Raw genomic sequence first — 23,144 nt, 5'->3', positions numbered from 1 at the left:
ACTGCAACCTCCACCTCCCGGTTTCAAGCGATTCTCCTTCCTCTCTCAGCCTCCCAAGTAGCTGGGACTACAGGTGCACGCTACCACACCCAGCTAATTTTTGTATTTTTAGAAGACACAGGGTTTCACCATGTGGGCCAGGATGGTCTCAATCTGTTGACCTCGTGATCCGACCGCCTTGGCCTCCCAAAGTACTGGGATTACAGGTGTGAGCCGCTGCACCCGGCCAGCCAGCTCATTTCATCTGTGGAAGTGGATGTGTAGATAGTACTACATCTCCAACATGGAGGTGTTCAGAACTGGTAGGTTTGGATTTCAAACTTAGTAACCCTGCATGTTTGTCCCAGTTAGGATTTCATGATAGAAGACACCTGCTTGCATTATGGTATTGCCAAATGTAATAGCCATCCTTAAGTTTCTGAGGGTGTTAATGAGATTTTTATGGGGCAAAGAGAGCTTTAAAGTATGATACTCTCATAAACTCAGCTGTTCTATAAGTAATAGCTCTAAATGCATTACATTATAATTATCAAAGTTTATTCCTCTGACTTGAAATTTTAATCTAGTTCAGGTCCTTGAGCATGTGTCCTATCCATTTATAATCTGCTATTTTTTAATTGGTGAAAGATGAACTAAAAACTACAGTGGAAGAAAGGAAGTCTTCAGAAGCCTCCCCCACTGCACAAACAAGTAAAGATCACAGTAAGGAATGCATAAACACTGCCCCAGATTCTCCATCCAAACAGCTTCCAGACCAGATTTCATTCTTCAGTGGAAATCCGTCAGTTGAAATAGTTCATGGTATTATGCACCTATATAAGACAAAGTAAGAAAATCGTTTTTTCTTGGGGGTTAGTCTAATTTTTTTTTTGCTTTAGTGTAATCTCTTGCCCTGAAGGAAAGTGGGTATTTTAAGGTTCAAAATAATACTTTTGTGTATTGTGTGTTAGAGAATTCTCAGATGTTTTACATTTGATTAATCTTGTGGATTGGGTCAAAGCTTTTCCCTATAAAAGAAGTGCCTATAAATACACTTAAGGGAATATGTGGGGAAAATGTTCTCTTTTTTTCTGTTTTGAAACGGAGTTTCGCTCTCGTTGCCCAGGCTGGAGTGCAATGGCGCGATCTCGGATCACTGCATCATCTGCCTCCTGGGTTCAAGTGATTCTCCTGCCTCAGCCTCCCAAGTAGCTGGGATTACAGGTGCCCACCACCACACCTAGCTAATTTTTTGTATTTTTAGTAGAGATGGGGTTTCACCATGTTGGCCAGGCTGGTCTTGAACTCCGACCTCAGGTGATCGCCCGCCTCGGCCTCCCAAAGTGCTGGGATTACAGGCGTGAGCCACTGCACCCTGCCAAGAAAATGTTCTGTTTTGTTTTGTTTTGTTTTAAGACAGAGTCTCGCTCTGTCGCCCAGGCTGGAGTGCAGTGGCTGGATCTCAGCTCACTGCAAGCTCCGCCTCCCGGGTTTACACCATTCTCCTGCCTCAGCCTCCCGAGTAGCTGGGACTACAGGAGCCCGCCACCTCGCCCAGCTAGTTTTTTTGTATTTTTTAGTAGAGATGGGGTTTCACCATGTTAGCCAGGATGGTCTCGATCTCCTGACCTCGTGATCCGCCCGTCTCGGCCTCCCAAAGTGCTGGGATTACAGGCTTGAGCCACCGCGCCCGGCCAGAAAATGTTTTATTAGCAGATAGGCATGGAAGGTGATGGGGAATTGAAAGGACAAAGAAAATGATCCACAGCATCTTTGTAGTCTCATGTCCCCACCAAATCTTTACTGAAGAGGCTGCTAAGAAGTCAGTTAACTCATTTCAATTTTATTACCTCTTTTTACCATTTTCTGTGGTTCAAATAAAGCTTGCTGGAGCCCCAAGGAAAGGAAGCATTTGGCTAGATAATCCACAAGCCCAGCCACTACCTCCTTGGGTTATCAGTGGCTGATACCTTAAAGCCATTCTTGTGCTAACTCATTTGCCGGATCCCTACTGGGAAAACAGTGACTATTCAGGTAGCCATTTTGTTTTTTGTTTTGTTTTGTTTTGAGACAGAGTCTCACTCCGTCACTCAGGCTGGAGTGTAGTGGTGCAATCCAGGCTCACTGCAACCTCCTCTCCCGAATTCAAGCAATTCTCCCACCTCAGAGTAGCTGGGACCACAGGTGCACACCACCATGCCCAGTTAATTTTTTTTTATTTTTTTATTTTTGGTAGAGACGGGGTTTCATCATGTTGGCCAGGCTGGTCTCAAACTCCTGACCTCAAGTGATCAGCCCACCTCAGCCTCCCAAAGTGCTGGGATTACAGGTGTGAGCCACTGCGCCCAGCCCAGGTAGCCATTCTGGATCACAACTGTCAAGTGAGTTTTACAGCATTTTAAAAAACAAATTGCATTGTGGGAGGATTTTCTTTCCTCTCTATTCCAGCTATCCCAACTTGGTAACATTTCCTGTAATACTCAGTTACATCCTCATAGTTTAGAATTCTCTCTTGCTGGGCGTGGTGGCACACGTCTGTAATCCCAGCTACTTGGGAGGCTGAGGCAGGAGAATTGCTTGAACCCAGGAGGCAGAGGTTGCAGTGAGCCGAGACCGTGCCATTTCTCTCCAGCCTGGGCAGCAAGAGCAAGACTCCAGCTGAAAAAAAAAAAAGAGAGAGATAGAGAACTCTCTTATATTTAGAGCTCTTTTTTTAGGCCCTTTAAGAGAGGTCCATAGCCAGAGTTGTGCTTTTAAGTTAATCAGTGACAGACATTTTTTTTTTTTTGAGACGGAGTCTTGCTCTATCGCCCACGCTGGAGTGCAGTGGCGCGATCTGGCTCACTGCAAGCTCCACCTCCCATGTTCATGCCATTCTTCTGCCTCAGCCTCCCAAGTAGCTGGGACTACAGGCACCCGCCACCAGGCCCGGCTAATTTTTTGTGTGTTTTTAGTAGAGATGGGGTTTCACCATGTTAGCCAAATGGTCTCGATCTCTTGACCGCATGATCTGCCTGCCTCAGCCTCCCAAAGTGCTGAGATTACAAGCATGAGCCACCGCGCCTAGCCACCAGTGACAGATTATTATTCAAACATAGATAAGAGTAAAACACTGCAAATTTGCCTAATGCAGATTTCTAACCATAATAAACATTGAAGTGAAGATTAAAAAGTCCAGTGGGGGGGTATAATGTAGAACAATTCATTAATGAAATATTAAAATTTTATTTTTTCCTGTTTTCTTGGACATAAAAGTTGTCTGCTGTTGTTTAACCATACCTCATCTATTTACGACCCTCTAATTACTGTTTTGTTAGTAAGATGACCTCCTTAAAAGAAGATGTGCGGCGCAGTGCCATGCTGTGTATTCTCACAGTCCCTGCTGCAATGACCAGTCATGACCTTATGAAGTTTGTCGCCCCATTTAATGAAGTAATTGAACAAATGAAAATCATCAGAGACTCTACTCCCAACCAATATATGGTGCTGATAAAGTTTAGTGCACAGGTAAAAGTTATTAAAGTTATTAAAAATCTCTTTGCCACAGAAACTGTGTTATTGAAACTGTATGATAGTAGCTGTTGTGATTTACGGCATTTTGCACTTAAGATTCTTGATATGTCTTCTAAGATATAATTCTAATTCTAGATGTATTTCTAAATTCATTAGCAGAAATACAATTATAACGTATACCCATGGTATTTTTATTTATTTTTTTTATTTTTTTCCAGTAGAGATGAGATCTTGCTATGTTTTCCAGGCTACTCTTGGCCTCAAGCAGTCCTCCTGCCTTGACCTCCCAACGTTCTGGGATTACAGTTGCTCTGAGCCACTGCATCTGGCCTTATGCCCATGATTTTTTATAGATCAGATTCGGTATGAAATCTAAGGTTTTGCCAGGAGACAGAGGTTGCAGAAAGCTGACATCACACCACTGTACTCCAGCCTGGGTGACAAGAGTGAGACAACGTCTCAAAAAAAAAAAAACAACCCTAGTTGTTTTTTTTTTTTTCTTTTTTGAGACGAAGTCTCACTCTGTCACCCAGGCTGAGTGCAGTGGTGTGGTATTGGCTCACTGCAACCTCCGCCTCCCGGTTTCAAGCAATTCTCCTGCCTCAGCCTCCTGAGTAGCTGGGACTACAGGCATGCACCACCATGCCTGGCCAATTTTTGTATTTTTTTTTTTTTTTTTTTTTGAGACAGAGTCTCGCTCTATCGCCCAGGCTGGAGTGCAGTGGCCGGATCTTGGCTCACTGCAAGCTCTGCCTCCTGGGTTTACGCCGTTCTCCTGCCTCAGCCTCCCAAGTAGCTGGGACTACAGGCACCCGCCACCTCACCCGGCTAGTTTTTTTGGTATTTTTTAGTAGAGATGGGGTTTCACTGTGTTAGCCAGGATGGTCTCGATCTCCTGACCTCATGATCCGCCCGTCTCGACCTCCCAAAGTGCTGGGATTACAGGCTTGAGTCACCGCGCCTGGCCAATTTTTGTATTTTTAATGCAGACGGAGTTTCACTATGTTCGCCAGGCTGGTCTCGAACTCCTGACCTCGTGATCCACCCGCCTCAGCCTCCCAAAGTGCTGGGATTACGGGCATGAGCTGTCATGCCCGGCCTGCTTGTTTTTTTAAACAAGTGGTAACTATTCCAGAAAAGCAGTAGTTCCCAAACTTTTTGAAGTTAACACCATCTTATTATTTTCCATTAACCCCACTTCTTTCATTTTCTTTTTTTTTTTTTTTTTTTTTTTGAGACAGAGTTTAGCTCTTGTTGCCCAGGCTGGAGTGCAATGGTGCGATCTTGGCTCACAGCAACCTCTGCCTCCCAGGTTCAAGCCATTCTTCTGCCTCAGCCTCCGAAGTAGCTGGGATTACAGGCATGCACCACCACGCCCGGCTAATTTTGTATTTTTAGTAGAGACGGGGTTTCTCCATGTTGGTCAGACTGGTCTCGAACTCCAGACCTCAGGTGATCTGCCCGCCTCGGCCTCTGAAAGTGCTTGGATTATAAGCGTGAGCCACCGTGCCTGGCCTCATTGTCTTTTTAATGAAGTGGAAGAGTGTACCTGTTCTGTGAGCCCCAGAGAGAAGCTTTAGTGTGGAGTTCTGTCTACAAGAGAGTACACAGTTAATATGTTTTATCTTTACAAAGTACCCTATCATTTAGGGAGACATTTAAAACACGTTTCAATTATCCTGTAGATTTAAAGTTTACAAGTTGACATTAAGAACAGAAAAGCACTTGAATAGCTCCTTTCACTGACCGTCAGAAAGCCTTCCAGGGTTGCCAAGGAGCTTTGCAAACCATGAGAAAATCCTGCCTTGAGCCATTTCAGTCTGGTAGCACATGTAATAATAAGGATAACGATGATAATATCCAGCGTTTATCGATGGCTTCTGTATCACTCACTATGCTAAGTGTTCAATACACTTTGTCTCATTTAATCCTCACTACAATCCCTTGCGGAAACGGTATTGTTATCCTTGTTTTACAGATGTGGGGGGTGACTGCAGAGGGAGATAAGTGGTTTGCCCAGGGTTACATAGCTAGACATAAATGGCAAGCAAGAGTGGCATCCTCACTTTTAGTTCCAGGGACGCGTTCCTCTTCTAGTAGGAAGTGGGATGAAGGTGTGGGGAAGGGAGGCAGTTGGTTGTGAGACATTCGATGACAGCAGTATTGTTATAGTTTCTACTTAACAACTAGGGCAATAAGCAAATAACAAAGGAAAAGACCCAGACAAAAATGTTCAAGAACATTTAGGCTTTTAAAATAGTCTGAAGTCTTACAAATGCACCACACTCACCTGTTTAATAAACCCACACAGTTCCCTATAACAAGTACTGCCCTTCGTAATGTGCAGGTAATACTGTGAATATTTACTGTGAATGGATTTTCCTTGTATTTCTGCACTGTCCTTCCCCTTCTGTCTTTTGATCAAGTGAAGGTTGCTCAAGTTGACAGATGTTTTTCTGTGACTGTGAAACAGGTTGCTGCACGTTCTTCCCCATGGGGCTAGAGCCCTTTATCTTGGTATCATGAGTTGTATTGTTTATTGCTAACTCTGGATCTTAGGGACTGATCCCTATCATCCCATCAAGGATTTTCTAAGACCTAATAATACCCTCTTGGTGTAAGACTGGAAGTTCAACTAATATCGACTGTAATGAGAATAGTGGGCTCAGTAGCTACCAACTATGAGGCACTTACTAGAGACCGGATCCTGTGCCAAGTGCTTTCCATGCATTGTCTCCTTGAATTCTCTCAACGATGCCATGTTGGCTGGGTGCAGTGGCTCATGCCTTTAATCCCGGCACTTTGGGAGGCTGAGGTGGGTAGAACACTTGCGGGCAGTGGTTTGAGACCAGCCTGGCCAACATGGCAAAAGCCCATGTCTACTAAAAATACAAAACTTAGCTGGATGTGGTGGTACATGCCTGTAATCCCAGCCACTTGAAAGGCTGAAGCAGAAGAAACGATTGAACTTGGGATGCAGAGGTTGCAGTGAGTCAAGATCACACCACTGCACTCCAACCTGGGCAACAGAGCGAGACTGTCTCAAAAAAAAAAAAAGATGCCGTGTTTTTTACAGTTGAGGAAACAGGCACAGATATGTCACTTGCCCACAGCTAAACAGCTAGTAGGTGTCAGAGTTAGGGTTCAAACTTGGGCAGCCTGACTCCATAGCCTGGGCAGCTAACTATGTTTTTATTCTTTTCCTCACCACAGATTTTTAATTAAGGACTCATAAGCCTTCTCTGTATCTTTGGCAATTTTTGAATTTCTGTTGGCCTTAGCTTTAGCTGGAAGAGTTGTGAGGCCAGGTGTGGTGGCTCATGCTTGTAATCCCAACACCTTGGGAGGCCAAGACAGGAGTATCGCTTAAGGCCAGGGGTTCAAGACCAGCTTGGGCAACATGGCAAGACCCTGTCTCTTAAAAAAATTTTTTTAAAAGATAAAAAAAAAAAAAAAAAAAAAGCAGGGGGGTTGTGCTTACAAACTTGTAGTGTGACCGTTAGGAAACTTGGTCTTTGGGTAAAGAATTAACAATTCTTCAGGACATAGGAAAAGCAGAAGGAAGTTCAATTTTGTTGATTTGGGGGGCAGAAAAGGACAGATGACCACTTAATAGAGTATGTTGGCTCCTTTTCACATGCATGCTTAGTTACCACAGCCTTAGCAGACGCCTCCTTGGAGAAGTAGAGGTATGTTCTCAACTCTGTAGTTGATTCCTGTGACAGTGAAGGACCTTGATCATAATGGATTTGTCTTTTTCTGAGTTCATCCTCAGAAGAGAACAATAAAACCAAAAGACTAGAAGGAAACAAAAGCCAGGTTTCTTTAAAGTTTTGGGTCCATACAATGCAAACATTTTCAATAAAAGCTGTTTCTTCTATGTTCTTTGCAGTTAGCTTCAGGCTTTTGTTTAGTGCGTTTAGGTGGTGAGTTGAAGTAGATACCATATGAATTTTGTTCCCTATTCTCTACCTAATACATGGCACAGGGCCTGGCACATACCAGATGCTCAGAAAATACATAAACAGGAGAAGGTACATTTCTAATACCAAGATTTTAAAGAAGAGATCAATATGTTAACTGGGAAATCTCAGCTGTGTAGTGATGTTGTCGTTTCAAAAAAGTACTTTTTTTTTTTTTTTTTTACTTTTTTCATTTCTGCCACAATCATCCTAGTTTAGGCCACCATGGCGACTCACTTGCATGCCTCTTTTCCTTTTTTATTTTATTTAATTAATTATTAATTTCTTTATTTACTTGGAGACAAGGTCTCGCTCTGCTGTACAGGCTGGAGTGCAGTGGCACGATCTCGGCTCACTGCAACTTTCACCACCTCCTTTGGGGGCTGAGGTGGGAGGGCTCAAGTGATCCTCCCACCTCAGCCCCCAAATAGCTGGGACTACAGGCTTCCGCTCCCATGCCCGGCTAATTTTTGTATTTTTTGTAGAGATGGGGTTTCCCCACGTCACTTAGGCTGGTCTCACACTCCTGGGCTCAGGTAGCAGAAAGGAATAATTCATTGAATGGTTTTGGTCACATGTCTTATCCTTTCCTCTGAGGAGGCCTGGTCATTTACTGAGCATTTGCAGAGCTTAGACCCCAGGAGGTCTCTGCCAGCCCCTGGTGGTGCCTGAGGCTCTGAAGAGATGAGAGAAGGCCCTGACTTTCAGACAGTCGGTTTTCTCCTGGTGAATCCATGTGCTGATCTTGCTGCTTACTCAGCCAAAAGCATTTCAAGAAGAAGCTGTTGCTCCTGAAGAATGGGGGAAGCCATATTAGGTTGTAACCTCTTAGTATTAAAGAGGCTTCTTGTCCAACAGCTGGCATAAAACATTTTGAAATTAAAATGCGCTATGCTCAATACACTGATTATTTCCTTAAGTAAAGCCTCTCCACCCCAACCTGCCGCCAATTTGCCCCTCCAAAATAAAAGTACATTCAGAATTGATCACCCTTCCTCAGCTGCTTAGCTCACTTGGTCATGTTAAGAAAGCATAAGTAGCCGGGCACGGTGGCTCACGCCTGTAATCCTTGCACTTTGGGAGACTGAGGCGGGTGGATTGCCGGAGCTCAGAAGTTCAAGACTAGCCTGGGCAACTTGGTGAAACCACATCTCTACTAAAATACAAAAAATTAGCTGAATATGGTGGCATATACCTATAATCCCAGCTACGCAGGAGGCTGAGACAAGAGAATTGCTTGAACCCAGGAGGCAGAGGTTGCAGTGAGCTGACCTTGTGCCATTGCTCTCCAGCCTGGGTGACAGTGAGACTCTATCTCAGGTAAAAAAAAAAAAAAAATGTTGGGGGGAAGCATAAGTAATCAAGAATTCACAATTACCTCATTTACCTCATTGGGGGGGAATTAAAAGCTACCGAGAAGCTTACAGTGTCTGTGAGATTCAGAATCTTGTGAGGGTGGACAGGCAGGACTATTTTTGCCTGGTGCAGCACTGAATCTCTTCGTTAAGGTTGATGATGCAGCGTTTCCTTTTGCAGAATTCCCAGAAGCAGCCTGTCAATGTTGGTAGGGCCAAAGCACACAACTTTCTCTGTTTGGGCTAATGCCTGTGTGGGAATTAAATCCAGACAAGCCTTGGCCTCCCTGCTTGCCTCAGAAAATTGGCTGAGTTTAAAAACTAGAGTCATCTCTGTTGCTTTCTACTAAGGCTAGACTAGGAGGTTCTGTTTACCTGTGTCCATTTCATAGACACACATGTGCCTTTGCAACTTTGCTTCAAGGGGGCTGTTTCTCCACATTTCAGCCATTTTCTACCTCTAGGGAATGCGACTATTAGTATTTTAAAGGCTGGTCCATCTTGGGCTTCTTGACGTTGACCAAGAGCTTTGCCTTTGGTATTGGACACTAGGTGGCGGTTTAAGACTTACTTGGTTTATTAAAGAGTAGTTGGTTTTTCATCTCATACCACTTCCCCTGGTCTTTTTTCTTTTTCTAACATAAATGCTGACTTTTTTTTTTTTTTCTTTTTGAGACGAAGTTTCGCTCTTGTTGCCCAGGCTGGAGTGCAATGGCGCGATCTCAGCTCACTGCAACCTCTGCGTCCTGGGTTCAAGCGATTCTGCTGCCTCAGCCTCCCGAATAGCTGGGAATACAGACATGGACCACCATGTCTGGCTAATTTTGTATTTCTGGTAGAGACAGGGTTTTCCATGTTGGTCAGGCTGGTCTCAAACTCCCGACCTCAGGTGATCCGCCCGCCTCGGCCTCCCAGAGTTCTGGGATTAAAGGCTTAAGCCACCGTGCCCAGCCCAATGCTGACATTTCCTTAAAGAGTTCTTTCCTTAAAGAGTTCTTTCATAACAAGCGTCACTTATTTGGTTCCAGGCTTTGCAGAAATGAGTATTTACTTGCAGCTGCACAAGTGATGACTAGAGGGAAAAAAAAATGCTATTAAGGGAAATGTTGACTGTTGCTGGTTGAATATTAAAATTGTACCAGCTTTCAGCTTGTTGCACTTCAGTACCTTCTGCCAATTCAAGTAAAAACTCTGTTGTAGCCCAGGAAATATTGTAAACATAGACTATTGACTTACAGAGTGCGATTTGCCTACCAATCAGCTTCAGTAGATGTGACTTTTGGTGGTTGCTTTCTCTCCTATGTATAAATTTTAAAGCTGACGAGAATGAATAGAGCCATGCATATTGAATATAAAGCAGATTTTCAGGGTATCTGTCTTAATTTTTTTCCTTTTCCCCATTGGTGTACATAGGCTGATGCAGATAGTTTTTACATGGCATGCAATGGTCGCCAGTTCAACTCAATAGAAGATGATGTTTGCCAGCTAGTGTATGTGGAAAGAGCTGAAGTGCTCAAATCTGAAGATGTAAGTGTGAATTGTTCCTATGTTTAATTAAAATATATCAGATTGGTATAAAATTGAATGCTAAGGTATCTGTGAAATACCCAGAATAGGCCAGTCCATAGACACAGAAAGTAGACTGGTGGTTGTCAGGGCTGCAGGAAGAGACGAATGGGGAGTGCCTGCTAACAGTATACAGGATTTCTTCTGGAATTGATGGAAGTGTTCCAGAATTAGATAGTGGTGACAGTTGCACAACATTATGAATATACTACAAGCCAATGAACTGTACACTTTAAAATAGAGAATTTTATTGAATTTCATCTCATTTTCTAAAATTTCAAAAAACGTAAAAAAAAGAAAAAATGATACTGCATTGTTGAAATTGAGTGTTTATCAATTCTAGATCAGTGAAGCCTGAAGCTGAAAATAAATGTTTTTGTTTTCAATAGTAACCCTTAATTGTCTTCCTAACTCTTGTTTCTGCCTTTTATTTTTGAGACAGGGTCTCGCTCTGTCACCTAGGCTGGAACACAGTGGTATGATCTTGGCTCACTGCAGCCTCGATCTCTCTGATTCAAGCATCTGCTAGCCTCAGCCTCCTCGGTAGCTGGGACTACAAGCGTGCACCACCATACCTGGCTAATTTTTAAAATTTTTTGTGGAGACAAGATCACCCTGGCTGGGCGTGGTGGTTCATACCTATAATCCCAGCTCTTTGGGAGGCTGAGGTGATGGATCGCTTGAGCGTAGGAGTTCGAGACCAGGCTGGGCAACATGATGAAACCCTGTCTCGACAAAAAATAACAAAAATTAGCTGGGTGTGATGCTGAGCACCTTTGGTCCCACCTACTCGGGCCGCTAAAGCAAGAAGATCCCCTGAGTCGGGGGAGGTCCAGACTATAGTGAGCCATTACCGGCTCACACCTGTAATCCCAGCACTTTGGGAGGCGAAGGTGGGCAGATCACCTGAGGTCAGGAGTTCAAGACCAGCCTGACCAACATGGAGAAACCCCCATCTCTACCAAAAATACAAAATTAGCCAGGCGTGGTGGCGCATGCCTGTAATCCTAGCTACTCAGAAAGCTGAGGCAGGGGAATCACTTGAACCCAGGAGGCAGAGGTTGCGGTGAGCCAAGATCACGCCATTGCACTCCAGCCTGGGCAACAGGAGTGAAACTGTGTCTCAAAAAAGAGAGAAGCAAAACGTTATTGGCTGTTTAAAACTGCAAGCAGTTACTCTCTTAACTCGCTTATTACCTAAACTTGTCTGGCTCCCAGGAACAGCCTTATGGAGACAGGGAGTATTGCATTGGGAAGAAAATGTTGCTGAACTATTGACTGAAAGTAAATTTAGATAAAATTACAATGCAGCTTTTTTCCTTATACGCATTTGTTTTGTTTCAAGTCATCATAAACTAGGTATTGCATTGCTATCAGTGGATACAGACGTTTAGCTCTTAATAGAATTTTTTTTTTTGGCCGGACGCGGTGGCTCACGCCTGTAATCCCAGTACTTTGGGAGGCCGAGGCAGGCGGATCACAAGGTCAGGAGATCAACAGCATCCTGGCTAACATGGTGAAACCCTGTCTCTACTAAAAATACAAAAAAAATTAACTGAGCGTGGTGGTAGGCACCTATAGTCCCAGCTACTTGGGAGGCTGAGGCAGGAGAATGGTGTGAACCCAGGAGGCAGAGCTTGCAGTGAGCCAAGATTGTGCCACTGCACTCCAGCCTGGGTGACAGAGCGAGACTCCGTCCCAAAAAAAAAAAAAAAAAAAAAAAAAGGCCGGGCGCGGTGGCTCAAGCCTGTAATCCCAGCACTTTGGGAGGCCGAGACAGGCGGATCACGAGGTCAGGAGATCGAGACCATCCTGGCTAACACGGTGAAACCCCGTCTCTACTAAAAAGTACAAAAAAACTAGCTGGGCGAGGTGGCGGGCGCCTGTAGTCCCAGCTCCTCGGGAGGCTGAGGCGGGAGAATGGCGTAAACCCGGGAGGCGGGGCTTGCAGTGAGCCGAGATCCGGTCACTGCACTCCAGCTTGGGTGACAGAGCGAGACTCCGTCTCAAAAAAAAAAAAAAAAAAAAAGTACAAAAAATTAGCCAGGCATTGTGGCGGGTACCTGTAGTCCCAGCTACTCGGGAGTCTGGGGCAGGAGAATAGCATGAACCCGGGATGCGGAGCTTGCAGTGAACCGAGATTAAAAAAATAATAATAAAGGATATTTTAAAAATGTAACCTGTTGAATATTTGAAATAGCCCACTTCACCTTAATGGGTCTTGTGTATCTTCATTAGTCTTCAAAGAAAAACCATTTGCTACCAAAGTAAATCAGTAGTTTGAATGTGCTTCTCTTGTTTTTTGTTTATTAACTAGTTGCTGTAAACATTTCCACCAGAACTTGAGGCAAATCATAAGGAAGCTTTTCTTTTAAAATACGAACCACTACCACCAAAAAATTAAATGTACATATTAAGCATTTGGCTGTTTTTATTTATTTAAAAGTATAAACACCAAAAAAAAAAATTTTAACATTGTATGAAGATGGAAAACAAGAAGATGCACTTTCTTTAACTTTGTCTAAGGATTTAAATTACTAACTTGTGAAATCCAGTTTAAATTGAACTTAACTACTGGCTTCCTCCCCGACCCAGATGGAGTCTTGCTCTGTCACCCAGGCTAGAGTGCAGTGGAGCAATCTCGGCTCTCTGCAGCCTATGCCTCCCAGGTTCAAGCGATTCTCCTGCCTCAGCCTCCTGAGTAGCTGCGATTACAGGCACGTGCCACCACACCCAGCTAATTTTTGTATTCTTAGTAGAGACGGGGTTTCACCACATTGGCCAAGCTGGTCTCTTGACCTCGTGATCTGCCTGCCTTGGCCCCCAAAGTGCTGGGATTACGAGTGTGAGCCACCATGCTGACCTGGCTTTCTTACTAGTAAAATTACGTGATTTATTTTAAATGTATATATAAAATAATAAATGGCCTCTCAAAAAGCACATGCTAGATACTGGAATAGAAGGAAAGAAAATGCATCTTCAAACATTTTTTTGGAATTTCACCACATATGCTTTGTGAGATTTGTGTATCGTAGGGTGTTTGTTTTTGTATTTTGTATTGCATATGCTTTTTTTTTTTGAGACGGAATTTCACTCTGTCACCCAGGCTGGGGTGCAGTGGCACGATCTCAGCTCACTGCAACCTCCGCCTCCCAAATTCAAGCAATTCTCTGCCTCATCCTGCCAAGTAACTGGGATTACAGGGCACCCACCACCACACCCGGCTAATTTTTTGTATTTTTAGTGGAGACAGTGTTTCACCATCTTGGCCAGGCTGATCTTGAACTCCTGAACTTGTGATCCACCTGCCTCAGCCTCCCAAAATGCTGGAATTACAGGTGTGAGCCACCCTGCCTGGCATCTTTCTTAATGTGACAGTTAAACACATTTTTAAAAGCATAGTCACAGAAGAAGCATACAGTATAAAAATTTCCTTGAAAACTCCTACAATATTATATTTGGAGGCAGCTTCAGACTGTTTTATTGGTGGTAACTGCTCGCTGAGCTCTTTTAGTTGGTAATAACTACAGAGAAGCATGCTGTGTGTATTCCTAACACTTGTTCACTAGCATTTAAGTTTAGAATAAGCCCCAAGTAAAACAATGGAAATGTATATAGAACTCTTAGTTCTTACATGATTTAATTATATCAAAATACATGAATTTAACTTACTTTAATGTAGGCAAACTATCCATTTTTGTCCATTTTCCTGTTTGTTAACATAACTCTCCTACATACTCTTTTCTTGACCCAAATGAAATATTAACCTAAGGTCAAGCTGGGAGAGAGAAACAACTGAGATGAATGTCTTTACTAAAATACCAGTAAATTTGTCAAACTCAAAAAAAATTTGACGTGATAAAATTGGGCATCCTTTGTGCTGGATGCTGCACGAGGCCTCAGTTTTAGAGATTCCTTTCTTAACGTGGCTTCTTGAGAGATTTCCTGTAAGTATCTACTCTTCAGGGACTATAGGTTAATGTGCTTTTTCTCTGTCCATAAGTGTGTGCTCCCCGACCTTTGCCTAAGTAATTCCTTCTCCTCTTCTGGCTGGAAACGTCAAGTCAAGCAATGTCTTAGGAATGCCCTTCCTGACCATCTAGACTGTCATGCCCCGTAATTCACACCCTGTTGTGGCTTCCTGTACTGTTTGCTTTTTAATTTGATTTTTGTCTCTCCCTCCACTAGATTCTAAGCTCTGTGGGGACAGGAACTGACAGTTTTTTGGACTTAATGAATCTGTTTTTGCTCACCACTGTTCCATACCTAGAACAGTGTCTGTCTGCTGCACATAGCAGGGGCTCAATCTTTACCTGTCAAATGAGGGAATAAAGAAAAATCAGTGTTGTTGGTGCTGTTATCACTGAGTAGAAAGTGTTAAGTTATAACTTTATGGAAAAATCCTTCAGGTCTAGCTATTCTTTTGTTCCTTTGTATTCTATTATAGTCATAGACACTTAGAGCTTGAGCTAGGAGTCTGGTCACATTTGAGATTTATATGTTAAGGTTTTGGCAGCAGTCTCCCTTCCTGGAATGTCAGTTCTGTGAGGGCAGAGATCTTTGTTTTGTTCACCACTGTATTCCCAATACCTGGCACAGTGCTGGAATATAGGAGGTACTTGGCGTGTTTCTTGAATGAATGAATAAATGAATGAAAATATTACCAATTTAAATTATTTGCTTAGAGCAATGATATTGAGGATATCCTGCCAGGAGTCAAAAAAGCAACTAGAAAATTAGTATTAAAAGAAGAAAGGCCTGGCACAGTGGCTCATGCCTGTAGTCCCAGCTACCGGGGAGTCTGAGGTGGCAGATCACTTGAGCCTGGGAGGTCAAGGCTGTAATGAGCCATGATTGTGCCACTGGGCTCCAGTGTGGGTGACAGAGCGAGACCCTGTCTCAAAAAAAAAAGAAGGAAAAATAAAGTATTGCTGGTAGATGAAGAGTAAAGTTTATGTGAGGTGTTTCCTGTAGGGCGCCAGCCTCCCAGTGATGGACCTGACTGAGCTCCCCAAGTGCACGGTGTGTCTGGAGCGCATGGACGAGTCTGTGAATGGCATCCTCACAACGTTATGTAACCACAGCTTCCACAGCCAGTGTCTACAGCGCTGGGACGACACCACGTGAGTGCAGGGGCCGAACCCCACTGTGTACAAGCCCATTGTAACCCTTCCCAGAATTAAAAAGAGCCACCAGGGGCCGGGCGCGGTGGCTCACGCCTGTAATCCCAGCACTTTGGGAGGTCGAGGCGGGCGGATCACGAGGTCAGGAGATCGAGATCATCCTGGCTAACACGGTGAAACCCCATCTCTACTAAAAATGCAAAAAATTAGCCGGGCATGGCGGCGGGCGCCTGTAGTCCCAGCTACTCGGGAGGCTGAGGCAGGAGAATGGTGTGAACCTGGGAGGCGGAGCTTGCAGCGAGCTGAGATCGTGCCACTGCACTCCAGCCCGGGCGACAGAGCGAGACTCCGTCTCAAAAAAAAAAAAAAATAAAAATAAATAAAAATAAAAAGAGCCACCAGCAGAAATGAACCATTCCAAGTATTTGACTTTATTCAAGAGGTCCTTTTTCTCCTTCCGTATCCTAAGTTCAGGGAATCAGCATTCTGAGACCAAGTCCTTTTTTTGTATGCTGATTCTGAACCCTTGTGGAATTCCCCAAAGCAGCATGAGTTGTTCTTTCCTTCCAAGAGCCAGAGAGTGAAGAAAAAAAAAAAAAAAAAAGCAAAGCTTAGTTTGAGGCTCTCATGCTGCAATGAAATCTAGATCTGGAATCTCTTGTATCAGCTGCACTTGGTGTCTGCCATTCACTCTGGGCTTCTTATCAGCTGGGCTACAGCAGCCTAATATTTTAGCTCTACTGGGCTCTTGATGGCTTGGCAGCCAGTAGAAATAGCAGTTACTAAGTATGAGATCTACTCTACAGTCTCCTGATTCCCAACGTACCAGGTCTTAGTCATAGGTGATGTTACTACAGACAAAGAACAGGTGAGTCCTGTACCTTTTTTTTACCCCCAAATCCAGAGTGGTTGCTCCCTTTGCAGACTGCACTGTGGGACTTAACCAGAAAGGTGTATCAGATGCTGGCCTTCTGGATTTCCCAGCACAGAGGAGAACCCAGAATGAAATCACACAAGTAAATAAATCACAGCCATAACCAGTGTTACAGAAGAGCAGTGTGCAGCACTGGGACTGAGAACTGGGGCCCTGATGAAGCCAGGACCGCCTGAGAAGCGGCATCTCCAGGAGGATAATTAGGAGTTAAGCCGGGTAAAGAGCAGAACCCAGAGAAGGCAGTGAGGGAAGGGGAAGATCATGTTCCCAAGCACGGAAGTGATGAGGGGTGAAAGTCTACAGGAATCTTTGTCTACCCACAAGTGGCCTGGTGGCTGGAAGAAGAATGTCAGCTTCACAGAGCAGGGGCTGTGCCTTGCTTGCTCATTGCTGTACCTCTCATACCTGGTAGGGGACGTGGCACACAGGAGGAGCTTGGTGGACACTAAGGATAAATAAACTGGGTTTCTGCAGCTTATCACTGCCCTGCTTATTTAGCTGGACAAGCGTCTTGCTCCAATTCCATGGAGTTCTCAGTCAATTCTTGGGTATCATTTGGGAGTTTTTCAAGGAATTGTCCAGTTGCCTTGAACAAAGCCATACTGAGATATGTGCATTCCTTAAAGTGTTTATCTGTATCTTCAGTCCATCCGCTATACCAGTTAAGTTCTAGGCACTTCTTTGTTCCCCACCATTCCACTTTTACTTTTTTTTGAGACAGGGTCTTGCTCTGTCACCCATGTTGGAGTGCAGTGGTATGATCACAGCTCACTGCTGCCTCAAACTCCTGGGCTCAAGTGATCCTCCCACCTCAGCTTCCCAAATAGCTGGGACTACAGGTGTGTACCATCACACCCAGCTAATTGTTTTTTTGTTTGTTTTATGGAGATGGGGTCTTATTATGTTGTCTAGACTGATCTTGAACTCCTGAGCTCAAGCAGTGTCCCTGCTTTGGCCTCACAAAGTGCTGGGATTATAGGCTTGAGCCACGATACCCATCCCCAGTATACCTTTTGATATAAATTAACTGTTTTAGAACCATAGCATTTTAAAGTTGGAAGTTTCCTCAGGGACCATTTTTTCCAACCACCTGAGTTTATACAGGAGGAGGACACTGAGGCCCAGAGATAAGAATTTGCAAGCAAAAAGTGTCATGGCCGGAGAATGCCGGAACTGGGACTAAAATTCAACCTCTCATATGGGGTGTAAGACAGGCCATTTGCCCTCAAAATCATGCAGTTCATTTAGTGAGTTTTGAGCCTTGGTATAAGCATAGAACTGTGAGAGATGCTGAGACAGAGGAAGCAAATTCAGGTCCTCTTTGGGGTGGTTTGGTCTAAGAGAGTTTACACTTGTACGTAAATGCGTGTGGTTCAGGGTGGAGATTGGAAGAGAGAATGATGGCATCCCTAACCAGGAGTACTCAGGAAGGGCTGCAGTAGGAGGCGGTGTTCGTCTTTTTGATACAGAGAGATGTCAGAGAAGGCCATTCTGGAAAGAGCTCCCAAAGATCTCATCAGGAAAATAAGATAAAATTATTTTTTGCAGAGAAAGGCAGGAAGAATTTAATAAACTGTTTATTATTATTATTATTATTATTATTATTATTATTATTATTATTTTTGAGACAAAGTCTCACTCTGTTACCCAGGCTGGAGTGCAGTAGCGCGATCTCGGCTCACTGCAACTTCCACCTCCCGGGTTCAAGCAGTCCTCATGCCTCAGCCTCCCGAGTAGCTGGGACTGTAGGCGTGCACCACCACACCTAGCTAATTTTATATTTTTAGTGGAGATGGGGTTTTGCCATATTGACCAGGCTGGTCTCGAACTGCTGACTTCCGGTGATCCACTCACCTCAGCCTCCCAAAGTGCTGGTATTACAGGCATTAGCCACTGTGCCTGGCTGATAAACTGTTGATTATTTTTTAGTAGATAGATGAGCTGGTATATCATAGAATGCTAATTGTTTATTTATAAGTTTATTTTTGTAATTTTTTTTCTTTTCAAGATCAAATTTACATTTCAGAAAGATCATTTTGATCATTTGGGCACAGTGTAGAGAACTGGATTTCAGAACCAGTTCTGAAATCTAATTTTGTTGTTGTTGTTGTTGTTGTTGTTGTTGTTGTTGTTTTTAGAAGGGCTTTCTCTACATTGGCCAGGGTAGACTTGGCTTCATGCCATCTTCCTGCCTCGCCCCCTGGCCTCCCAAAGTTCTGGGATTATAGATGTGAGCCACTGCACCTGGCCTGTTTTCTTTTTCAACCACTTTCACAGCCACCACACAGACCGAAGGAATGAGACAAAACCAATTTCCATCTCTAATAAGACTGCATTCTGCTTTCTGGCTACCATTTCTTTCTGTGAGTTTGTCTTCTGCCTTCTCTTCTGATGCTGAAGGAAGAAGTGGACTAGATCCTTTCCTTTCTTTTACGCAGATAGAGCTGCATCATCTGTGACGCACACTTAGTGTTCTTCCTGTTTATTCCCTTTTCTTGGTTTTATTTACTCAGTTGGGTAACAAACTGTTACTAGTTATATCTTTTTTTTTTTTTTAAGACGGAGTTTCACTCTTGTTGCCCAGGCTGGGGTGCAGTGGCACAATCTCAGCTCACCACAACCTCTACCTCCCGAGTTCAAGCGATTCTCCTGCCTCAGCCTCCCAAGTAGCTAGGATTACAGGCATGCGCCACCACGGGGTTTCTCCATATTGGTCAGGCTGGTCTCAAACTCCCAACCTTAGGTGATCCACCCGCCTCGGCCTCCCAAAGTGCTGAGGTTACAGGCGTGAGCCACCGAGCCCAGCCACTAGTTATATCTTGAAAATTGTTTCTTCCTGGTGCCAGTTCAATCAGCCTCAGCTATAACCCACTTTCTGTCCTAGTTGCCCATCTGACAAAAATACTCATGACTAGTATTTAGCATTATTATTTTTTTTTTTTTCTTTGAGACAGAGTCTCGCTCTGTTGCCCAGGCTGGAGTGCAGTGGCCGGATCTCAGCTCACTGCAAGCTCCGCCTCCCGGGTTTATGCCATTCTCCTGCCTCAGCCTCCCGAGTAGCTGGGACTACAGGCGCCTGCCACCTCGCCCGGCTAGTTTTTTGTATTTTTTTAGTAGAGACGGGGTTTCACAGTGTTAGCCAGGATGGTCTCGATCTCTTGACCTCGTGATCCACCCGTCTTGGCCTCCCAAAGTGCTGGGATTACAGGCTTGAGCCACCGTGCCCAGCCTAACATTAATTATGTGGAGTATAATAGAAAACAGTTAATGGACTTTTTCAACTTTGTTTTTATTGGCTTTTTGTAAATTGAGACATGAATGCCTGATAGACCACTGATATCTTCCACATGATGTTCATGGTGCAGTGAGATATCATGTGCATTTCAATAAGTATATTAATACATTGTGTTTAGCCAGGTGCGGTGGCTCATGCCTATTATCCCAGTACTTTGGGAAGCCGAGTGGGCGGATCACTTCAAGTCAGGAGTTCAAGACCAGCATGGCCAATACGGTGAAACCTCATGCCCACTAAAAATACAAAAATTAGCTGGGCATGGGGGTGCACGCCTACAGTCCCAGCTACTTGGGAGGCTGAGGCAGTAGAATCGTTTGAACCTGGGTGGCAGAGGCTGCAGTGAGCTGAGATCGCACCACTGCCCTCTAGCCTGGGTGACAGAGCAAGACTGTGTCTTAAAAAAAAAAAAAAAAAAACTTTGTTTTTTACTACAGATTTTAAATCCAATTCTTAGGAGCAACCTGGAGAAGACAGGGTACTTTTTGAATGATTTAAATCTTTGGGAAATGGGGATAAGGCAGGTTGTTTGGAGTAAAAATACATTATAGGCCAGGCACGGTGGCTCACGCCTGTAATCCCAACACTTCGGGAAGTTGAGCAGGCAGATCACCTGAGGTTGGGAGTTCGAGACCAGCCTGACCAACATGGAGAAACCCCGTCTCTACTAAAAATACAAAATTAGCTGGTGTGGTGGCACATGCTCCTCGGGAGGCTGAGACAGGAGAATTGCTTGAACCTAGGAGGTAGAGGTTGCAGTGAGCCGATACCACACCATTGCACTCCAGCCTGGGTAACAAAAGCAAAACTCCGTCTCAAAAAAAAAAATACAAGCCAGGAGCGGTGGCTCACACCTGTAATCCCAGTACTTTGGGAGGCTGAGGCCAGTGGATCATGAAGTCAAGAGATTGAGACCATCCTGGGCAACATGGTGAAACCCCATCTCTACTAAAAATAGAAAAATTAGCTGGGTGTGGTGGCGCATGCCTGTAGTCCTAGCTACTCGGGAGGCTGAGGCAGGAGAATCACTTGAACCTGGGAGGCAGAGGTTGCAGTGACCTGAGATCACGCCGCTGCACTCCAGGCCAGGCAACAGAGCAAGACTCTGTCTCAAAAAAAAAAAACCATTATAAATAATCAGACATGAAATGAAGTCCTAATTGTAACCTGCAAATACTTAACTCTTTGATCATCTAACCTTTAGACAGAAGAGCAGAAAAGGACATGAGGCAGATCCCAATTTCTCTGTTCTTCTCTGTTTTATCAAGATTTTGTATGTTTTTATTTTGTATATTTTAAGTGATATCCTTAGTTATGATAAAAATAGCATATAAGAGGAGGAGGATATAAAATCCAGTGTTTGACTTTTGGGTTCTGTAACAGCTGTCATTTATATTTAACCTGCACCATTATCTTTTGGTGTCCTGGATAGGTGTCCTGTTTGCCGGTACTGTCAAACGCCCGAGCCAGTAGAAGAAAATAAGTGTTTTGAGTGTGGTGTTCAGGAAGTAAGTAATGGGTGATGGAAAAGAACAAAGAACGCAGCTTTAATTGTCATGAGTTTTCTTCTGCCTGGTATGACTTAAGTTCTTTATTTTAATTTTTTTTTTTTTTTATATTTTAAGAGACAGGGCTTACTCTGTTGCCCAGGCTGGTCTCGAACTCCTGGTCTTAAGCATTCCTCCCACCTCAGCCACCCACAGTGCTGGGATTGCAAGTGTGAGCCACTGCACCCAGCCTAAATTCTTTTAAAGTTTTGAGACTGATTTTTTTTCTTTTTGTCTAGGGTCGGGCAAGACATGAATACACAAATTATGTTACTCCTGAGCTAAATTTATTCCTTTTTTCTTTGCACTTTTGAAAGGGTTAGGCTTTTACTGATGAATTGTGAATTTTTTTCTTGCTGTTCATATAAGTGCTTCTTAGAAATCAGCAAAAAAATGACCCATAAAAAAGCATCCTTGATTGTTGGGTTTTAAACATACATTTAATCAGGCTCCTGTAGGAATAGATTTTTCTTTCTCTCTTTTTTTTTTTTTTTTTTTTTTTGAGACAGGGTGTCATTCTGTTACCCAGGCTGGAGTGCAGTGGCATAATCATAGTTCACTGTAACCTCAAATACCTGGGCTCAAGCCTTCCTCCCATCTCAGCTTCCCAAGCAGCTGGGACCACAGGTGCGTGCCACCATGGCCTAGTGTTTTTGTTTTGTTTTGTTTTGTTTTGGTGGAGTTGGGGTCTTGCTATGTTTCTCAAGCTGGTCTTAAACTCCTAGGCTCAAGCGATACTCCTGCCTCAGCCTCCCAAAATGCTGGGATTACAGGTGTGAGCCACTGTGCCAGACCAGCAATTCTGTCTTCTTGTGCCTCAGGCCCCCTCCCACTCTGAGTGAGCTGGATTGATTGTTTGTTTGTTTGTTTATTTTAAGACGGAGTCTTGTTCTTACCGCCCAGGCTGGAGTGCAATGGCATGATTTCGGGTCACTGCAAGCTCCACCTCCTGGGTTCAAGCGATTCTCTTGCCTCAGCCTCCTGAGTAGCTGGGATTACAAGCACCAGCCACGACACCCAGCTAATATTTGTATTTTTAGTAGAGATGGGGGTTTCACCATGGTGGCCAGGCTGGTCTCAAACTCCTGACCTCAGGTGATCCACCTGCCTTGGCCTCCCAAAGTGCTAGGATTACAGGTCTGAGCTACCGCGCCCGGCCAGATCACTTATTTTTATTTAACTAATTAAGATCTTACCTCTTCCGGCAGAATCTTTGGATTTGTTTAATATGCGGCCACATAGGATGTGGACGGTATGTCAGTCGACATGCTTATAAGCACTTTGAGGAAACACAGCACACGTATGCCATGCAGCTTACCAACCATCGAGTCTGGGACTATGCTGGAGGTGAACACCACTCTCTTTTCTAATTTGGACTCATTCTATGTGGAAACTTTGCCTTTGCAACCTCTTCACTTTCCCTCCCAGCTTGAAATGTCATCTTCTGACAGCTGTTGCAAACCCAAATTCTCAGTTTCCCTGAGGGCACTATTTTTCTAGGAATGGCTTGAATCATACACATTATAAAGGGAGTTAATACTTCCATTCTTCCTTTCTCCCTCCCCTCTAAAATTCAAATGATTTGACACTTTTAAAGAAATATTATAAAGCATTTAAATTTGATCTGAAAAAAACAAAAATTTTGTCAGAGTTAAAAGTGAGACCCTTTTCATTATAAAGAAACACACTTTTATTGATTCTTTCTTTAGATAACTATGTTCATCGACTGGTTGCCAGTAAAACAGACGGAAAAATAGTACAGTATGAATGTGAGGGGGATACTTGCCAGGAAGAGAAAATAGATGCCTTACAATTAGAGGTAAGAGACTGAATGAGTTATCACTCAATATCTGTTTCTACTGCTGTTTACTAT

The 23,144-nt window shown here is 43.9% G+C and overlaps 1 protein-coding gene across 4 annotated transcripts in view; it reads left to right on the top strand.

The window, feature by feature from the left end:
* BRAP (BRCA1 associated protein) overlaps positions 1-23,144 on the top strand; it is a 44,084-nt gene that overhangs the window by 3,529 nt on the left and 17,411 nt on the right. For 2 of the 4 annotated variants that reach the window (XM_077952926.1, NM_001265936.1), the window contains 7 exon segments: positions 628-826; positions 3,297-3,486; positions 10,223-10,336; positions 15,350-15,498; positions 21,157-21,232; positions 22,480-22,618; positions 22,981-23,090. In XM_077952926.1, coding sequence (XP_077809052.1) covers positions 628-826; positions 3,297-3,486; positions 10,223-10,336; positions 15,350-15,498; positions 21,157-21,232; positions 22,480-22,618; positions 22,981-23,090 — 977 coding nt within the window. 4 annotated transcript variants of the gene reach the window in all.

The sequence above is a fragment of the Macaca mulatta genome, chromosome 11 (assembly GCF_049350105.2).
Source record: "Macaca mulatta isolate MMU2019108-1 chromosome 11, T2T-MMU8v2.0, whole genome shotgun sequence".
NCBI classification, from domain to species: Eukaryota; Metazoa; Chordata; class Mammalia; order Primates; family Cercopithecidae; genus Macaca; species Macaca mulatta.
This window is presented reverse-complemented; position numbering and strand designations above follow the sequence as displayed.